The sequence below is a fragment of the Anopheles bellator genome, chromosome 2 (genome assembly GCF_943735745.2).
Source record: "Anopheles bellator chromosome 2, idAnoBellAS_SP24_06.2, whole genome shotgun sequence".
Lineage (NCBI taxonomy): Eukaryota > Metazoa > Arthropoda > Insecta > Diptera > Culicidae > Anopheles > Anopheles bellator.
The window spans coordinates 30,326,142-30,338,732 of NC_071286.1; the positions used below are offsets into that span (position 1 = coordinate 30,326,142).

Consider the following 12,591-nt stretch of genomic DNA (forward strand, 5'->3'; position numbering starts at 1 on the left):
GAATTGTGTCTTTAAATTCAATGTCAAATCGAAGCTCACAGCGGAAGCGTCTGATTATGCGTGTCTATTACCGCGTGAAGGTCTTGGTTCCGCTTTCCTATCAAACGTTGACAGCGAGTATGCTGCCTACGCAGCGGCCTCGTGGGCGCACACGACACATTAATAAGCATGCAGAAGCATGTAAGGACTTCACAAGTGGATTCGTTTATTGGAGCAAAATCAAACCATAAACAGATTTTATGTTATGGTCGCATGTAGACAATACAAGAGTACTTGTGGCAATATGAACCGCGAACTGATTTGTTGTGTGAACAGTACTTTGATTTCAGGTTTTAAATTATTAAAAGATTCATTAATGGTTTTCCTTGGAATGGAGTTCCTTCTGCGTTCTCGATTTCTTAGTTAGATTAAATATGAACTAGGTCGTAGGTCTGTGCCGGAAGAGTGAATAAAAAGTCCGATCCGATCGTAATATGATGAGCTTTTATTGATGATGGGCTACTTTTTGTGTTAGTGCTTTTTGTGCTTCTTTGTCTTTCATAAACCTTGGCTCCGAAGGCTCCCCTCGTGCAAACACCATGAAACATGGCCCAACATCAACCTTCCGAAAGCTCCCTAACTGATGGGTGCCTCCCTGGTGAACGTCGCCTTTAGGTCATCAATCCTTTCCGATGCCATGCATCATTTGCTTTCAACTGGGACGAAACATTCATCGTACTTTCGCACGCGCTCCGGGTGTAAAGTTTTTTCGGCCGGAGGCACGAGTGGCACAAAATAAAATGGGGCTTAAGTGAATACGTGTTACGCCTGGCGCACCTCCCCTGAAAAGGGCTAATTCATCTGTCACCCTATGAGAAAGTCGTTAGTCCAGAAGTGTCAAAACTTTTCGGGCAACACTTGTGTTCCGAGGTTTTTGGGTGTTTTTTTTAGTAACGCGGGTTAATCGGGGTCGCGGGGCTGAAAAGGATGGGCTTTGGACAATATGTTTGTGATTTTAGTTTTTAGCTTACGTCATAAACGTCGTCCGTCTTACATGCGGCTCTAGGATTAAATTGATTAAAAAATTTAAAATTCTTTAACAAAACGCCAAGTTTGTTGCCATATTTAATGTAATTAAATGTTTGTAAACTCAGTTTCATGCGTTTCGGGAAATGACGACGAACTGTGAGGAATGTAGAAAATTTTAATCGTTTCCAATCCTACTAAGCCGGCTTGATCGTATTTAAAATGGAGCACTCGAGTCCACACGCGTATAGCATCGAAAAAATAAAACTTTTTTGAAACAGTAATTATGCGTAGAGGTACCAATTGCGCGAACAGTTCCCAGTCAGCGGAACTTTGCACACCATTAGTGATGGATAGCCCCCATCAAAGAGATTGCCAAAAGTTTGTTCGTTTCAGGGAATGCCCTACACAGCGTACAAACAGTGAAAGCCATTATTGGCGTTGTAACAAGTTGCTCCATTAATGGTTAAAAAACGGGCCATATTTTTGACAAATATTCGAGATAAAATGTATTTTACTGTTAACCGTTGTCGCCTTTAACAATTGTAAAAAATCCAAACAATGTGTGGCTGGTTCAGGGAGACCACTTTGACAGGATTCCGTTCCATTTTGTTTTGGCTTATTACCAGAGGTCACTGCACTGAGTCGACTGAACATGTTGGAACGACAGTTTGGAAACAATTTTCACGAATACATTTTTAATCAAAAAGCATATGCGTCTGTTTATTGCTGAAGCCAAAAGGTAGCGATTAAGAACAAATGCCCGCGTAACAGATGGTATGCTCCCTGGGACACGCAACACATGATTGGCATTATGTTTCTTGTTTATGGCTGTTTGAGTGCCATACTTATGATCGTTGAAAATCACTCGAGTGATACATCGATGGCCAGCACAGGATAGTGACAACAGCGTGCAAGTGTGACCGATCGTGGTCGCATTCCCCTTTCTTACTGTTGATTACCTAGAATCAGGTCAAGAGTTTTGTTTGTTTCCTAACATTGAAGTTGTTGAGCTGTGCGGTCGCATTTTCTCAGAATGTTTTCGACTTTTCCTTCACCTTTCAAGACGTGCATGAGACTATGTGTTTATGAGTCGTCGTCGTCGTCTAGTGGGCTCCATCGCTTTGGTGCAGTGGATCTTCAAAGAAAACGGATAGTGATAGATACTGTTTTTCCACCGACGCAGGACCATCGGGCGGGAGCAACCCGCAAAGCAGCACCATTATTAACAGTTACGACATCATTTGCAAAAGACCCCCACAAAATGAAGACAGATCGGCAGAAGTTCGCCAAGCCTCCGGTAGTAGTGTCCTTTATTCCTACAATTTGATGCCGCGCCACGTTGGGTGATGCCATTCGACTATAATTTGTCGGTTTTGTAGGAAACATTCAAACAAGTTACTGATTTATTTTATTGCTTCCATTTTGTTACGTTTCGCGCGAGAACTGTTTCGCCGAGCGCGGCACGCAAAGTTGTTAGCACCGTCCCGGCCGTTTTGCCGTTAATGTCCGGAAAGTGACGTTGTAAACAGCATTAGGTTCTACAAGTTTGAAAATAACGCCAGGCGTGTTCGCAGTTTGATAGAAGTGCTCCGAGCAAGTGGCTTTTGAGATACTAATTTTATGTGCGAGCATATTGTTTGTTTTGTTGAAATGCGAGACACTGCGCGTGAGGAATTGCTTCTTGAGGTGGGCAGATTCAGTACCGGGAATGTCGGAAACTGTAGCTCCTTCAGTGGGAGCATTCCGTTTCAGCGGAACGATACGTGCTAGATTTCGGGTGGGCCTTCCACGACGAAGCCCGATTGAAATCACTCTTGAACGGGAAGTTGACGAGATGGACGCTTCCCACCCAGCAGAACCATGAAAATATTCATACTTTCTACATGGAAACACATAAATCCAAGTTCATCTTCCAACGTTAGTGGGTGCAAAAATTCTACACAAAAAAACGGAATATTGTGAAAAAACCATGGCCTTACAAAAAGTATGTAAATCCGATCGTGGAATGCGATTGAATTCAATCGGCTCATGTTGGGGGAAAAACTGGGAATTCAGCCGTGGATAAGATTTCGGTTTTCGGCTGATCGATAACATCACCGGGCCAGTTCACTCACAGAAAGTTACATGGGTACATGGGTAATATACACGAAAAAAGTTTTGGTATGTATAGAATTTCTTTTCTCGTTGATAAATTCTTTTCGGTACACCTTTATCGCTAGACACTGACACGCCCAAGTGAGCCTGAGAATGATTTCGATACTTTCTTTCTCCTCGAAAGCTCTCGAATTTCAGGGTGGATCTGGATTAGGATTTTTCGTGAAAATTACTGAGAACTTCTTGGAAATAACCGAAAAAATGCGCTTAATAGAACCGCGTTTCCAGTCTTTTTTCTATCTTAGAGGGACGGGTAGGGAGCGTTTCCAACCTTTTCGGAAACAAATTTTGGTGTAACTAATGTTGTGTAAATTTAGTATCTGTGACATTTTTGTGTTTATCTGTGGCACATTTGGAATATTTTAGCACAACAACTAACGTTTTGGTCGAAACTGTAACAGTGTTAGAAACGTTTAAAATTTTCTTCAAATTTTAAATTAAATTTAACCACACTTTTTAAACTTTTGACAAATCATCGGTTTCGTACTTATCGTGTTTCTTCAAAGTATTTACCTTTGCGAAGTAAATCCATGTTTTCGTCCGGCCGTTTTTGTACCATAAATTGCGACAAGAAATGTGGTGCGTATCCTTTTAAGTTTTATTTTCACACTTATTTTACAGGGTCAATAATGTGTGGACACTGAAACCATTTCGGCACAATGAACGAAACAACTTTTGCAGGCTCCACTTTTTTCCACTTTACAATTCTCACGCATCTTCATTCCATTAGCAGCCGGGCGCAATAAAACGTGGATTGTATGGTGTGTTTTACTCCACATTGACTGTTGTGACACGCACTAAATAGGTGTTTTTATTGCCCCACACACGAACTGCAGAAAAATCGCACAAAAGCCATTAGCTGTTTGTTCAACTTTCTGCCTCTTGGCAGCACGAAACGAAACAAACAACTGGCAACTGCAGGGAAAACTGAGTTCTTCGGCAACCGTTTTTCCGGCACGCTGTTCGTCAACGCCGGTCGCCAACGGAAAGAGCACGCGAGCACGCTTCCGTTCACGTTGAAATCGAACGTTGAAATGAAAGTGAAATTGGTCGGCGAGACGGTCGACGCGTCATCGTCGGGGACCAACAAACAGTCGGAAGTCACGAGACGACGCCGGCCGGACGGCCAAAACTGCCGGAAAACCGGTGAGCAACGAGTGAGAGAAAAGCTCGCCCTCAAACGACGCCGAGACGCGAGCTTTCCATTTCTTCTCACCATGAGACAGATTTCACTATCAACAACCTTATCATCGCCATTGTTGGCGAGTGAGAGAGAGAGCAAAAGTCGGCGTATGTTGAGGTTGCGCTAGCTGGTAACAACGACAAAGGATGAGCTTTCGCCTCGGCAAATGAAAGGGAAATGCGAGTACGAAAGTGAAAAGCAAAGGGTATCTGAATATGGTAGCTGAAATTTTGTCTTTTATTTAGTTGCCGAAAGTACAATCATGGATGTGTTACGACAAAACTACGTCACATTTTGTGTGGTTAGGTCTCATAATTCTTTTTGGGTCTTAAAGTAGACTAGACGTACGCAATAGAGATTCAATAGACATATGTAATTTAGAGATGTATTGAAAACAAGGTTTAAAATGTCCTGCGTAGTTTTTATACAAAACAAACGCATGGCTGTGGCTTTCAGGTACACCCATTCTTATTTCTGTTGTTTTAGTTCGGACAGAAAGATTGATAGTATGGGCGAGCAGAGAGCATAGCGCCAAGTGAAACGCAACCTATCTGTACCCAAAAAAGAGCCGGCTTGTTTTGTCCGCTTTCTGTTTGCCTACATCCTCTAGTCCTGCGTTATGTTTACTTAGGATAGACAAACTGTTCAAATCCTTCGCGCTGCTGTCCCCATAAATTGATGAACGACTGAATGAGTGCGAGTTTTTCCCAATTTTTGTGGCTCAACCACAATGTGCATTAAAAAAATATTATATGAAAAGTGTTTAGTGTCGTCATCCGCTTACCTTGTTTTTGTCACTCCCGTTAGAGGAGAGTTAAAGTTATCGAAAAATGTTCGGGACCACCAAGTACGGGATCTTTGCTATCAAAGCGACATAGGTTGCGAAACTTTAATAGATAACTATGGGAGAATACTTTATAGTTTAGCGAAGAAAAGGACCTTCTTTCATGTTTTGCCATGCGTTTGAAACAAGCCTATAATTCAAATCGAGAAACTAGAAAAACGTAAAAAAAAATTTAAAAACGACTGTTCGAAACTGTGTTTCTTTTTGACAAACTTTTCCCTTTTTTTCTTTATTATCCTCTTTGGAATAGCCTAAACGGCACCTAACGTACAAGTTTCAATAAGAATCGATTGACTAAAGGGCATTGTTGAAATAAATAGGAAATATTCATCAAAAAATCGGGGATAATAGCTAGGGTGTCGCCGACACTGTTAAATAAACAGCAGTTTTGGGGACTGACAGTAAGGATGAGAGAAAAGGGAGTTCAATCTTTATATCCATCTTCCCATTTTGCTTCCAGAATCCCAGGACACTCAGAGGAATGTCAGGGTTTTTTTAACTTCTTTGACCGTACCGTAGAAGAACGGGGACGATGTCTTGGTTAACTCGTTCAAACAAATTACCCTCAGATAGTTCGAGTTCCTCAATCAGTTTCACCGGGACCCATTACCAGGGTTTCGGGCTGAAAGAAAGTTCTTTTTTTGGGACAATGACACCCGATTAGTGAAGCTGTGAGAGAGGGGGGGAGAGCGAAGGAAGAGTCGAATGTATAGTTAAAGTGTCACCTTATTTGTCGACTCTGACAATGTTGCCCAGGCAAAGGGCGGAGCATATTGTCAGGCAACGCTGAAACCCCCTTCCTTTGAGGACCTTTCAGGAAACCCTTCATCCTTTCGTTCAACACGACGGTCAATACGCCTAATCGGCTTGAGATTTTGATGGATTACATACACAAAAGCTTATCTCTTGAATGGTCGTCGTTTGCCTTCCTTTACTTTACTGTTGCTAAAAGTTTGAAGGTAGTTTGTCAATCGGTCTTTATCGTTTTCTTTAGGCCAAAGATACGGAAAAACGTTTATTTCAATGAAGCATGATATTTAGGGACTTACCATTGCTCACAAGTACACGAAAAAAATGTTGAATGGATATGCTCTTAAGCAGAACTTTTTCCAAATTATAGTAATTGCGGAGAATATTATTATTATTCACAATTTTATAACCACTTGTCTAATTGAACACTGCGCTGGATGTTTGTTTTTGTTTGATGTATTTCTGCAGCAAGTGACAGCGTGATCTGTTTACGATCAGAATCCGAACCAATATCAATGGGTGATATGAGTTGATAGGCTTACTTCGTTTAAGCATTCGCGGCACTTGACACTTGAAGGAAGGTGAAAGAAGCTCTCTGTTGTATCGGAAATATAGCGGATGTTTTGCTACGCGCAAATTGAAACTCTAGTTTCTAAACATTTAATCTAATTTCTAATTTGTTCAGGTTCAAACTTCATACTCCGTATATAAATGTTGTCATGTTTTTTTATTTGTCATTATTGGAACGGAGAGAACCGTAATGGGCACCAACTTTAAGTTTTACAATCCTGTTGATGCACTGCCCGGGATTCGAACTGACGTCTTCTCAATAGAAACCGATTAATCGGTCGGAGTAGCGCAGACGGATGATCTATGGAAACAATTTGAGCCACGATTTTGTGTCATGTTTATCGTTACCATTGATTTGGCTAATTTCGTTTTTCACTCCTGTGTCTTGGCTGGCTTGCTAATTCTTGCGATAAACAAAGGTATGCCTTTTTGCTTATCTACAATAATGGCGGCAAACGGTTGATCGGCAATGAACTCCATCGTCCGGGATATGCTGAGAGGGATAACGGTTAGGGTGGTAACACTGGTGGCCACTGTACCATGCATATTCACGGTTAAAAATGATTTTTGTCGCACGTCGGATATTTTCACGGCTGTGTTAGACAGCTTGTCGAAAGGTTTATTTGTGCCGAACACTGATGATAGGCCCATCTGAATAAAAAAAGAAAGAAAGAAGGTGATTAATGCCACAAATTATCAACTCACAACATGGTTTCTTCACAGACCTTTTTTAGTGGCTCTACTAATGAAACCGTACTGTCCGCTTTGAACATCGGCAGATTGACCTTGATCTTGTCTTTAATGTTGTTGCGAATTTCCGAAAGAATGTTTTCCAAATCGCTCGCCTGAAACCTTTGCAGCTCCCGATCCAGCTGGAACCTCTCGTTGGGGAGTAGCAGGATCATGGACATCGTGTCGCCCGTGTACGGCAGCTCTATCCAATACATTCCGTGGGTCTCATGGTCAGGCTGCGTATTACCGTAACGTAGCTCACGCGAAAGCACCATCATATTGCAAGATAAGCGAGTATTTTCATTCAAATGGAAAGAGGCCCTAGAGGTTCGATTGAAACTGTACTGCCACGACCCGTTGAAGTAAATAGCGTTCAGAAGCATCAGTTGCGTTTCCGGATCCAACGAATCTAAAAGAAGACAGTACGTTAAGAGTAGCGCTTTCTTTAAAAATGGTACACGATCGTACTTTCGTCGACGATTGAAGTGATTCTCTGTCGTGTCGTCACGTTGACCCAATGGTTGATTTCGTTAACCGCAACTCGCCTGTTGGAAAAGTCCATCTCCTGCAGTGGCACTTTGTTACGCTTCAGCGACTCCTGGAACGCGGGCAGAAGCTCAATCTGCGTCGATTTGAATATTTGCGAAGCGATATCGAGCTTGTATTTCGGCACCACTGCCGATTCCGCATCGGGCTTCAGCGTTTGCTGGAGTTCCTTCAGATCATCCATAGTCAGCTGCAGCACGGTCTTCAGTTCCGCACGTGATGTGTTCGATGCACCGTCGATGAGGTACGCGAGCAGCATTTGCACCATGACCGGGCTAAGAATGTAATTTCCAGCCAAGCTGCTACCGGACGCAGCGGTTTTAAAGAGTTGCAGCGAAAATTCCATAACTTTCTTCTCGACCGGCACACGGCCGCTGCTGGGAGGAACTTCTATGTACTCGTCAACATCATGCGGTCTTCTAGGAGGATAGCTACTCGCATCCGTTGTCAAATCCACGGCGTTCGTGAACTCGTTCTTAAACTCGAAACAGAAGTTGGAGTAGATTAATTCGGTGCCCGGGCATTTTTCTAGGTGTGGGTTGTCTTTTAAGTGCTTCTCAAACTGTTTATCACAGCGGTTCGGTCGTAATCCGTTGTGCAGGCAAAACTCTTCCTTTGTTAACCGCACAGTTCCTGTGTACGTAATTTCGTGGCTCGAAATGATAGTGACGAGAGCTTAAAATGGCAAAAACATATTTCATTATTAACAACAAATCCATTAAAGGCAGAGCGTGCACATTATCGGCACAACGGCCCAAAAGAGTGTGTTGGTTTTCGATTGATTAGCAAGAATAGTCTAGAAAGAACTCGTTTTGGCGATGTTGTGCCGTGTGCCGAGAAGAGCTTAATTTTTGTCGCATCACCAGTCGATCCGGTTTGGGACTTTCCGGTGGGTATTACCCGGGCCCGCTTCACCCGTTATTATCGCACAGACAGGGAAGCGGCCTGCTCCAACGCATAGGAAGTGAGCCACTTGAGGTCGAAACCGATAGAGCAGATGATGCGAGAGAGGTCAACTCTGTGGCACTGATAAGCAAAATCCGTTTCGAAAGTCCCCGAGCTACGGATGCTTGATTTGCAATTACAAGTGTTACCTTCGGCGTAACCAACGATCGCTCAGCAAACAGAAACTTACCCAAAAGTCCCAGTATTCGACTCATTGTGAGATGCGCGGTTCTCAGCACGGGAAGGATGCACAACTTGTAAGACAGGTTTTTCTAGACTGTGCACGACCTTTTCGACGGCTCGGGCACATCAAAATGGGCAACTGCTCCCTATTGGGCCAACCGCAGAACTGACAAATGAACCTGCGACGACCACTTTTACTGGTTTGTGCGGCTCTTCTACGCTTGGTGCTGTTTGTTTTGAGATGGGATTCCGCAGGTTGGTGGAACTCAAGTCACAAACTAACCAGCCTTCACGCACACACCGTCAGCACGCAGACGCGATCGGCTGCGATCGTGTGAATATCGCGAGCGTCGTTATCTCCGCCGCGCACGATCGCTTGTTTGCGTTGGGGATTCTCCCAAGCAGCTTCCGAGGTGCGAAACTTCGTTCTATGGAACGGTGGCCGTCCATAAGGTCAGCGATTAAATGGTATCACATAAGAAGCGCCGTTGATCTGCAGCAAAATGCTGATCTGTAAAGGTAACAGTTTCTAAACTGTTCATAATTGTTGATGCCCATGAGCCCAGGTGTTTAGAAGTTTTTTAAGGGGCACTAACTTTGATCGTCAGAGTTTTAGGTGCAAGCAAACCAGTTTTCATTGAGTTCTGTTTACTTGTTAGTTCCTTGACCTTGAGTTCGCCTTCGGTCTGTTTTTTTGCACGTATCGCCCCGTCTCGTTGATCAATAACTATACTTACTTTGCAAAAATTCGTTATGCACGTTTAAATATTTGCTAACAGTTTGCTTGCTTTCATATTTTTCGTCATCTTCTCTTCTTTTATATCACTACCTTAGCATACGAGCAGAATGTTGCGTGTTCTTATGATTGGTGCTGTACAAATTTGTTCACAAACTTAGTGCCGCACGAAACGTTAGGACGACGATGGCGTTTCAATCTTGGCCACAAACATGGGATACTTATTGATCTTGTCGACGATCATCATGACGAACGGTTCGTCGACGGTAAAGTTAACGTTAGCTGGCACTGGTCCGGCACTGAGGGCTACGAATGAGAGTGAGGCCGCCGATGTCGCGGTAGTGCCTTGTTCGTCGACCGAGACGAACGTACGCTGAGTGACGTCGCGTACCACCAACTGCTCGTTGGACATCCCTTGCAGTGCTTGTGGGCTGTCGAAGATTGCCCTAAGTCCCATGCTTCTGAGTATCGGCACCAACGACATGGAGCTGTACACCTCAAATCGTGGCACTCGTAGGTGAACCTTTCTCGTTGCTCTTGGGGCCGTCAGGTGCTCCATCATGTCCATCAAGTGCGAAGGAGTTAGTTGGCTCGCTGCACTTTCCAACTGATGTCGCTCCTGCGGAAGCATCAGCACCATGGACAAGCCGCTGGTTCCTTCGTACGGTAGCTCGACCCAACGGATACCACCGTTCCGTCCTGGCAGGTCGATCTCTCCGTACCGCAGTTTATTGAACTGATACATCATCGGCACCTGCTGCACCGATCGGGCCGGACCGGGAGCAAATGGTTCGGATTTCGTCTGCGTGAACTGGTACTTCCATTTTCCCTTGAAGTAGATAACACTGGCCATTACCAGGCGCGTTGCCTGGTCAAGCGAGGCTGTGGGATGGGCAGCAAAACATTAGGCAAAGGAAATTCATTGCAATGATGCAGAGTAGCGTACCAGGTGAAAGAATTTCGCGTATGGCCCCTCGGGTCTTCGACATCACCCACTGGTTGGCGGTGGCCGCCGCAGTGTTTGCATTTCGGAAATCGAGACTCTGAAAGGCGACGCCATCGCGCACGGATTTGTCCCGGAACTCTTGATTGATGAGCATATCCTTCCCCAGAAAGTATATCATGGCGTAATCGAGCTGATTCTCTAAAGATCGACCAGCCGCGGTCAGCTGGGTGCGTATCAACGGTTGCAGCTCGTCATAGGAAGCGTACAGAGTGGAGCGTAACTCGTTTCTGGCACTGGGACTGGCTACATCGTAGAGATTCGCTAGTAGCGTCTGAGGAAGTATGGGGCAGAGGACGGTGTTTCCACTCTGAGGCAACACGACGGACTGCGTAAAAGGAAATGATGCGTGAACGGAATCATTAGCGAAATGTCAAATTAGTTGTTGGTTGTTTTTAAGTTACCCTAAGCATATTCCAAGCAAACTGTAGTGCACCGGAGTTGTTGTCATTGTTTTTTGCTTCCAGATACGTTGATTCTTGTAATCGTGGTGACAATGTTGATCTTGATGGCAGATGTTGCTGCAACAGAGCCGACTCGTGCCTCCGCGGCGCAAGAGATTCTTGCTGATATTGAATCGTTCGCAAATGTTCTGGCGTGTCAGGAAAAATGATTGGATGATTCCACGCATTGGTGGTTAAGTATCGCGTAGGATTGTAGGCATCTTCCTGACTCCTCGTCTGGGGGACACTTGCAACACTTTGCCACATGGCACACAGCGTTACGGCTAAAAATGAAGAAATAAGGATTGATTCCATTACCTTTTTTCGCTGGAAAAGGAAGTCACGCAGCGCAGTAGTAGTAATTTTTCTTTAACGATCTTTAACTTTAACGTTCATGTAAACTGCATTCCACTAGTCTGAACACTTCATCTAATTACATAGTTCCCTGAAGTTGAAAATCCCGACGCGGATTCCCGTAATTCTTCCTCCGGAACTTTTACCGTAAATCATGCACCTGACAAGGTTGTTGTTTCATCGTTTGGACATTCCGTTGGATGGATACAATAATTCCCTGAAACTCCCAATGAGGAGCACTCGGGTGGCTAGCTATAAAGGCTTAGCTAGGATTTTGCTATGCACTAGCCATGCCAAACAGACTTCATTATACACCGTTTTTACGACCAACGACTGGCAAGAATCTTGGGTTGGTAAGGAAGTCAAGGTAAATTAACAACAATTCACACCACACGAAGCACTGAACTAAATCTTTAGTCGCCACCGTTTCTTGTCTGATCAACAACTTTATCTCACGATATGCTGCAAGGCTGAGGCGGCTTCATCTAGCCTTGATCGAGGCTAGTCATTTCACGCAAATGGATGCTGGAAACATCTTCCGACTGCTCGCAGTGGTTCACATCTAAGTATTGGTTGTAGGTTTTTGAGAAACCATAATTATCACTTACCACCCAACAGAGCGGTGCCGCAGGCGGCTCCGGTTCCGGTCGCTAACCCGAGCCTCATGGCGTGCGATCAGTCTAGTGTCTGGATCGACAGTGTAGCACGGAGACACCCACCCGCAGTGTTGGTTTCACCGGTTTTCTAGGTCGGCTTTTTATCACTGCCTCTTGTGTTGACCTTCCCGGTGCCTCCCACGGAACCCTATACGGTGCTTGTTGTCGCCGCGATCGATAGAGCTGCGCCACGAACAGGTTTTGCCGCCAGGAATTTCCCCGATGCTAAACAAGCTACCGCTGACGCGATCGCAACGCAATCTGTGTTTGTGCGGTGGCAGCGGCGTGTTGCTGTTTGCGGTCCGATAGTGGTCCGCTTCGCTCGGTGGCTGGGCTGTGACTGACACGATTCACATGCCGGCACAGGAAGATCCGAAGTCTTGGTTTGCCGATACTTTGGTCTCCGCGTCCTCCCGCCCAACCTGTTATGCTGTCGGCGGTTGCTGGTTTTAACACGAACTTCTTTCCATCAATCAAGCACCAT

At 44.7% G+C, this 12,591-nt stretch overlaps 1 protein-coding gene across 1 annotated transcript; it reads right to left on the reverse strand.

The window, feature by feature from the left end:
- Positions 1-6,384: 6,384 nt before the first annotated feature.
- On the reverse strand, positions 6,385-12,591 carry LOC131207356 (uncharacterized). Its single transcript, XM_058199967.1, has 8 exons — positions 12,060-12,591; positions 11,059-11,381; positions 10,598-10,982; positions 9,834-10,533; positions 9,213-9,343; positions 7,710-8,462; positions 7,235-7,650; positions 6,385-7,160 (listed from the first exon to the last, which is right to left on the reverse strand). The coding sequence occupies exons 1-8, from the start codon at positions 12,115-12,117 to the stop codon at positions 6,882-6,884; spliced, it is 3,045 nt and encodes a 1,014-aa protein (XP_058055950.1). The 5' UTR covers positions 12,118-12,591; the 3' UTR covers positions 6,385-6,881.

Bases quoted from the DNA above. Each gene is read 5' to 3' on its own strand.
- LOC131207356 (XM_058199967.1), bottom strand. From the start codon at position 12,117: ATGAGGCTCGGGTTAGCGACCGGAACCGGAGCCGCCTGCGGCACCGCT. The intron at 11,382-12,059 runs GTAAGTGATAAT...CTTCATTTTTAG, and splicing joins CGGCACCGCTCTGTTGGGTG to CCGTAACGCTGTGTGCCATG. The intron at 9,344-9,833 runs GTCCTAACGTTT...ACCGTTCCATAG, and splicing joins AAGATTGAAACGCCATCGTC to AACGAAGTTTCGCACCTCGG.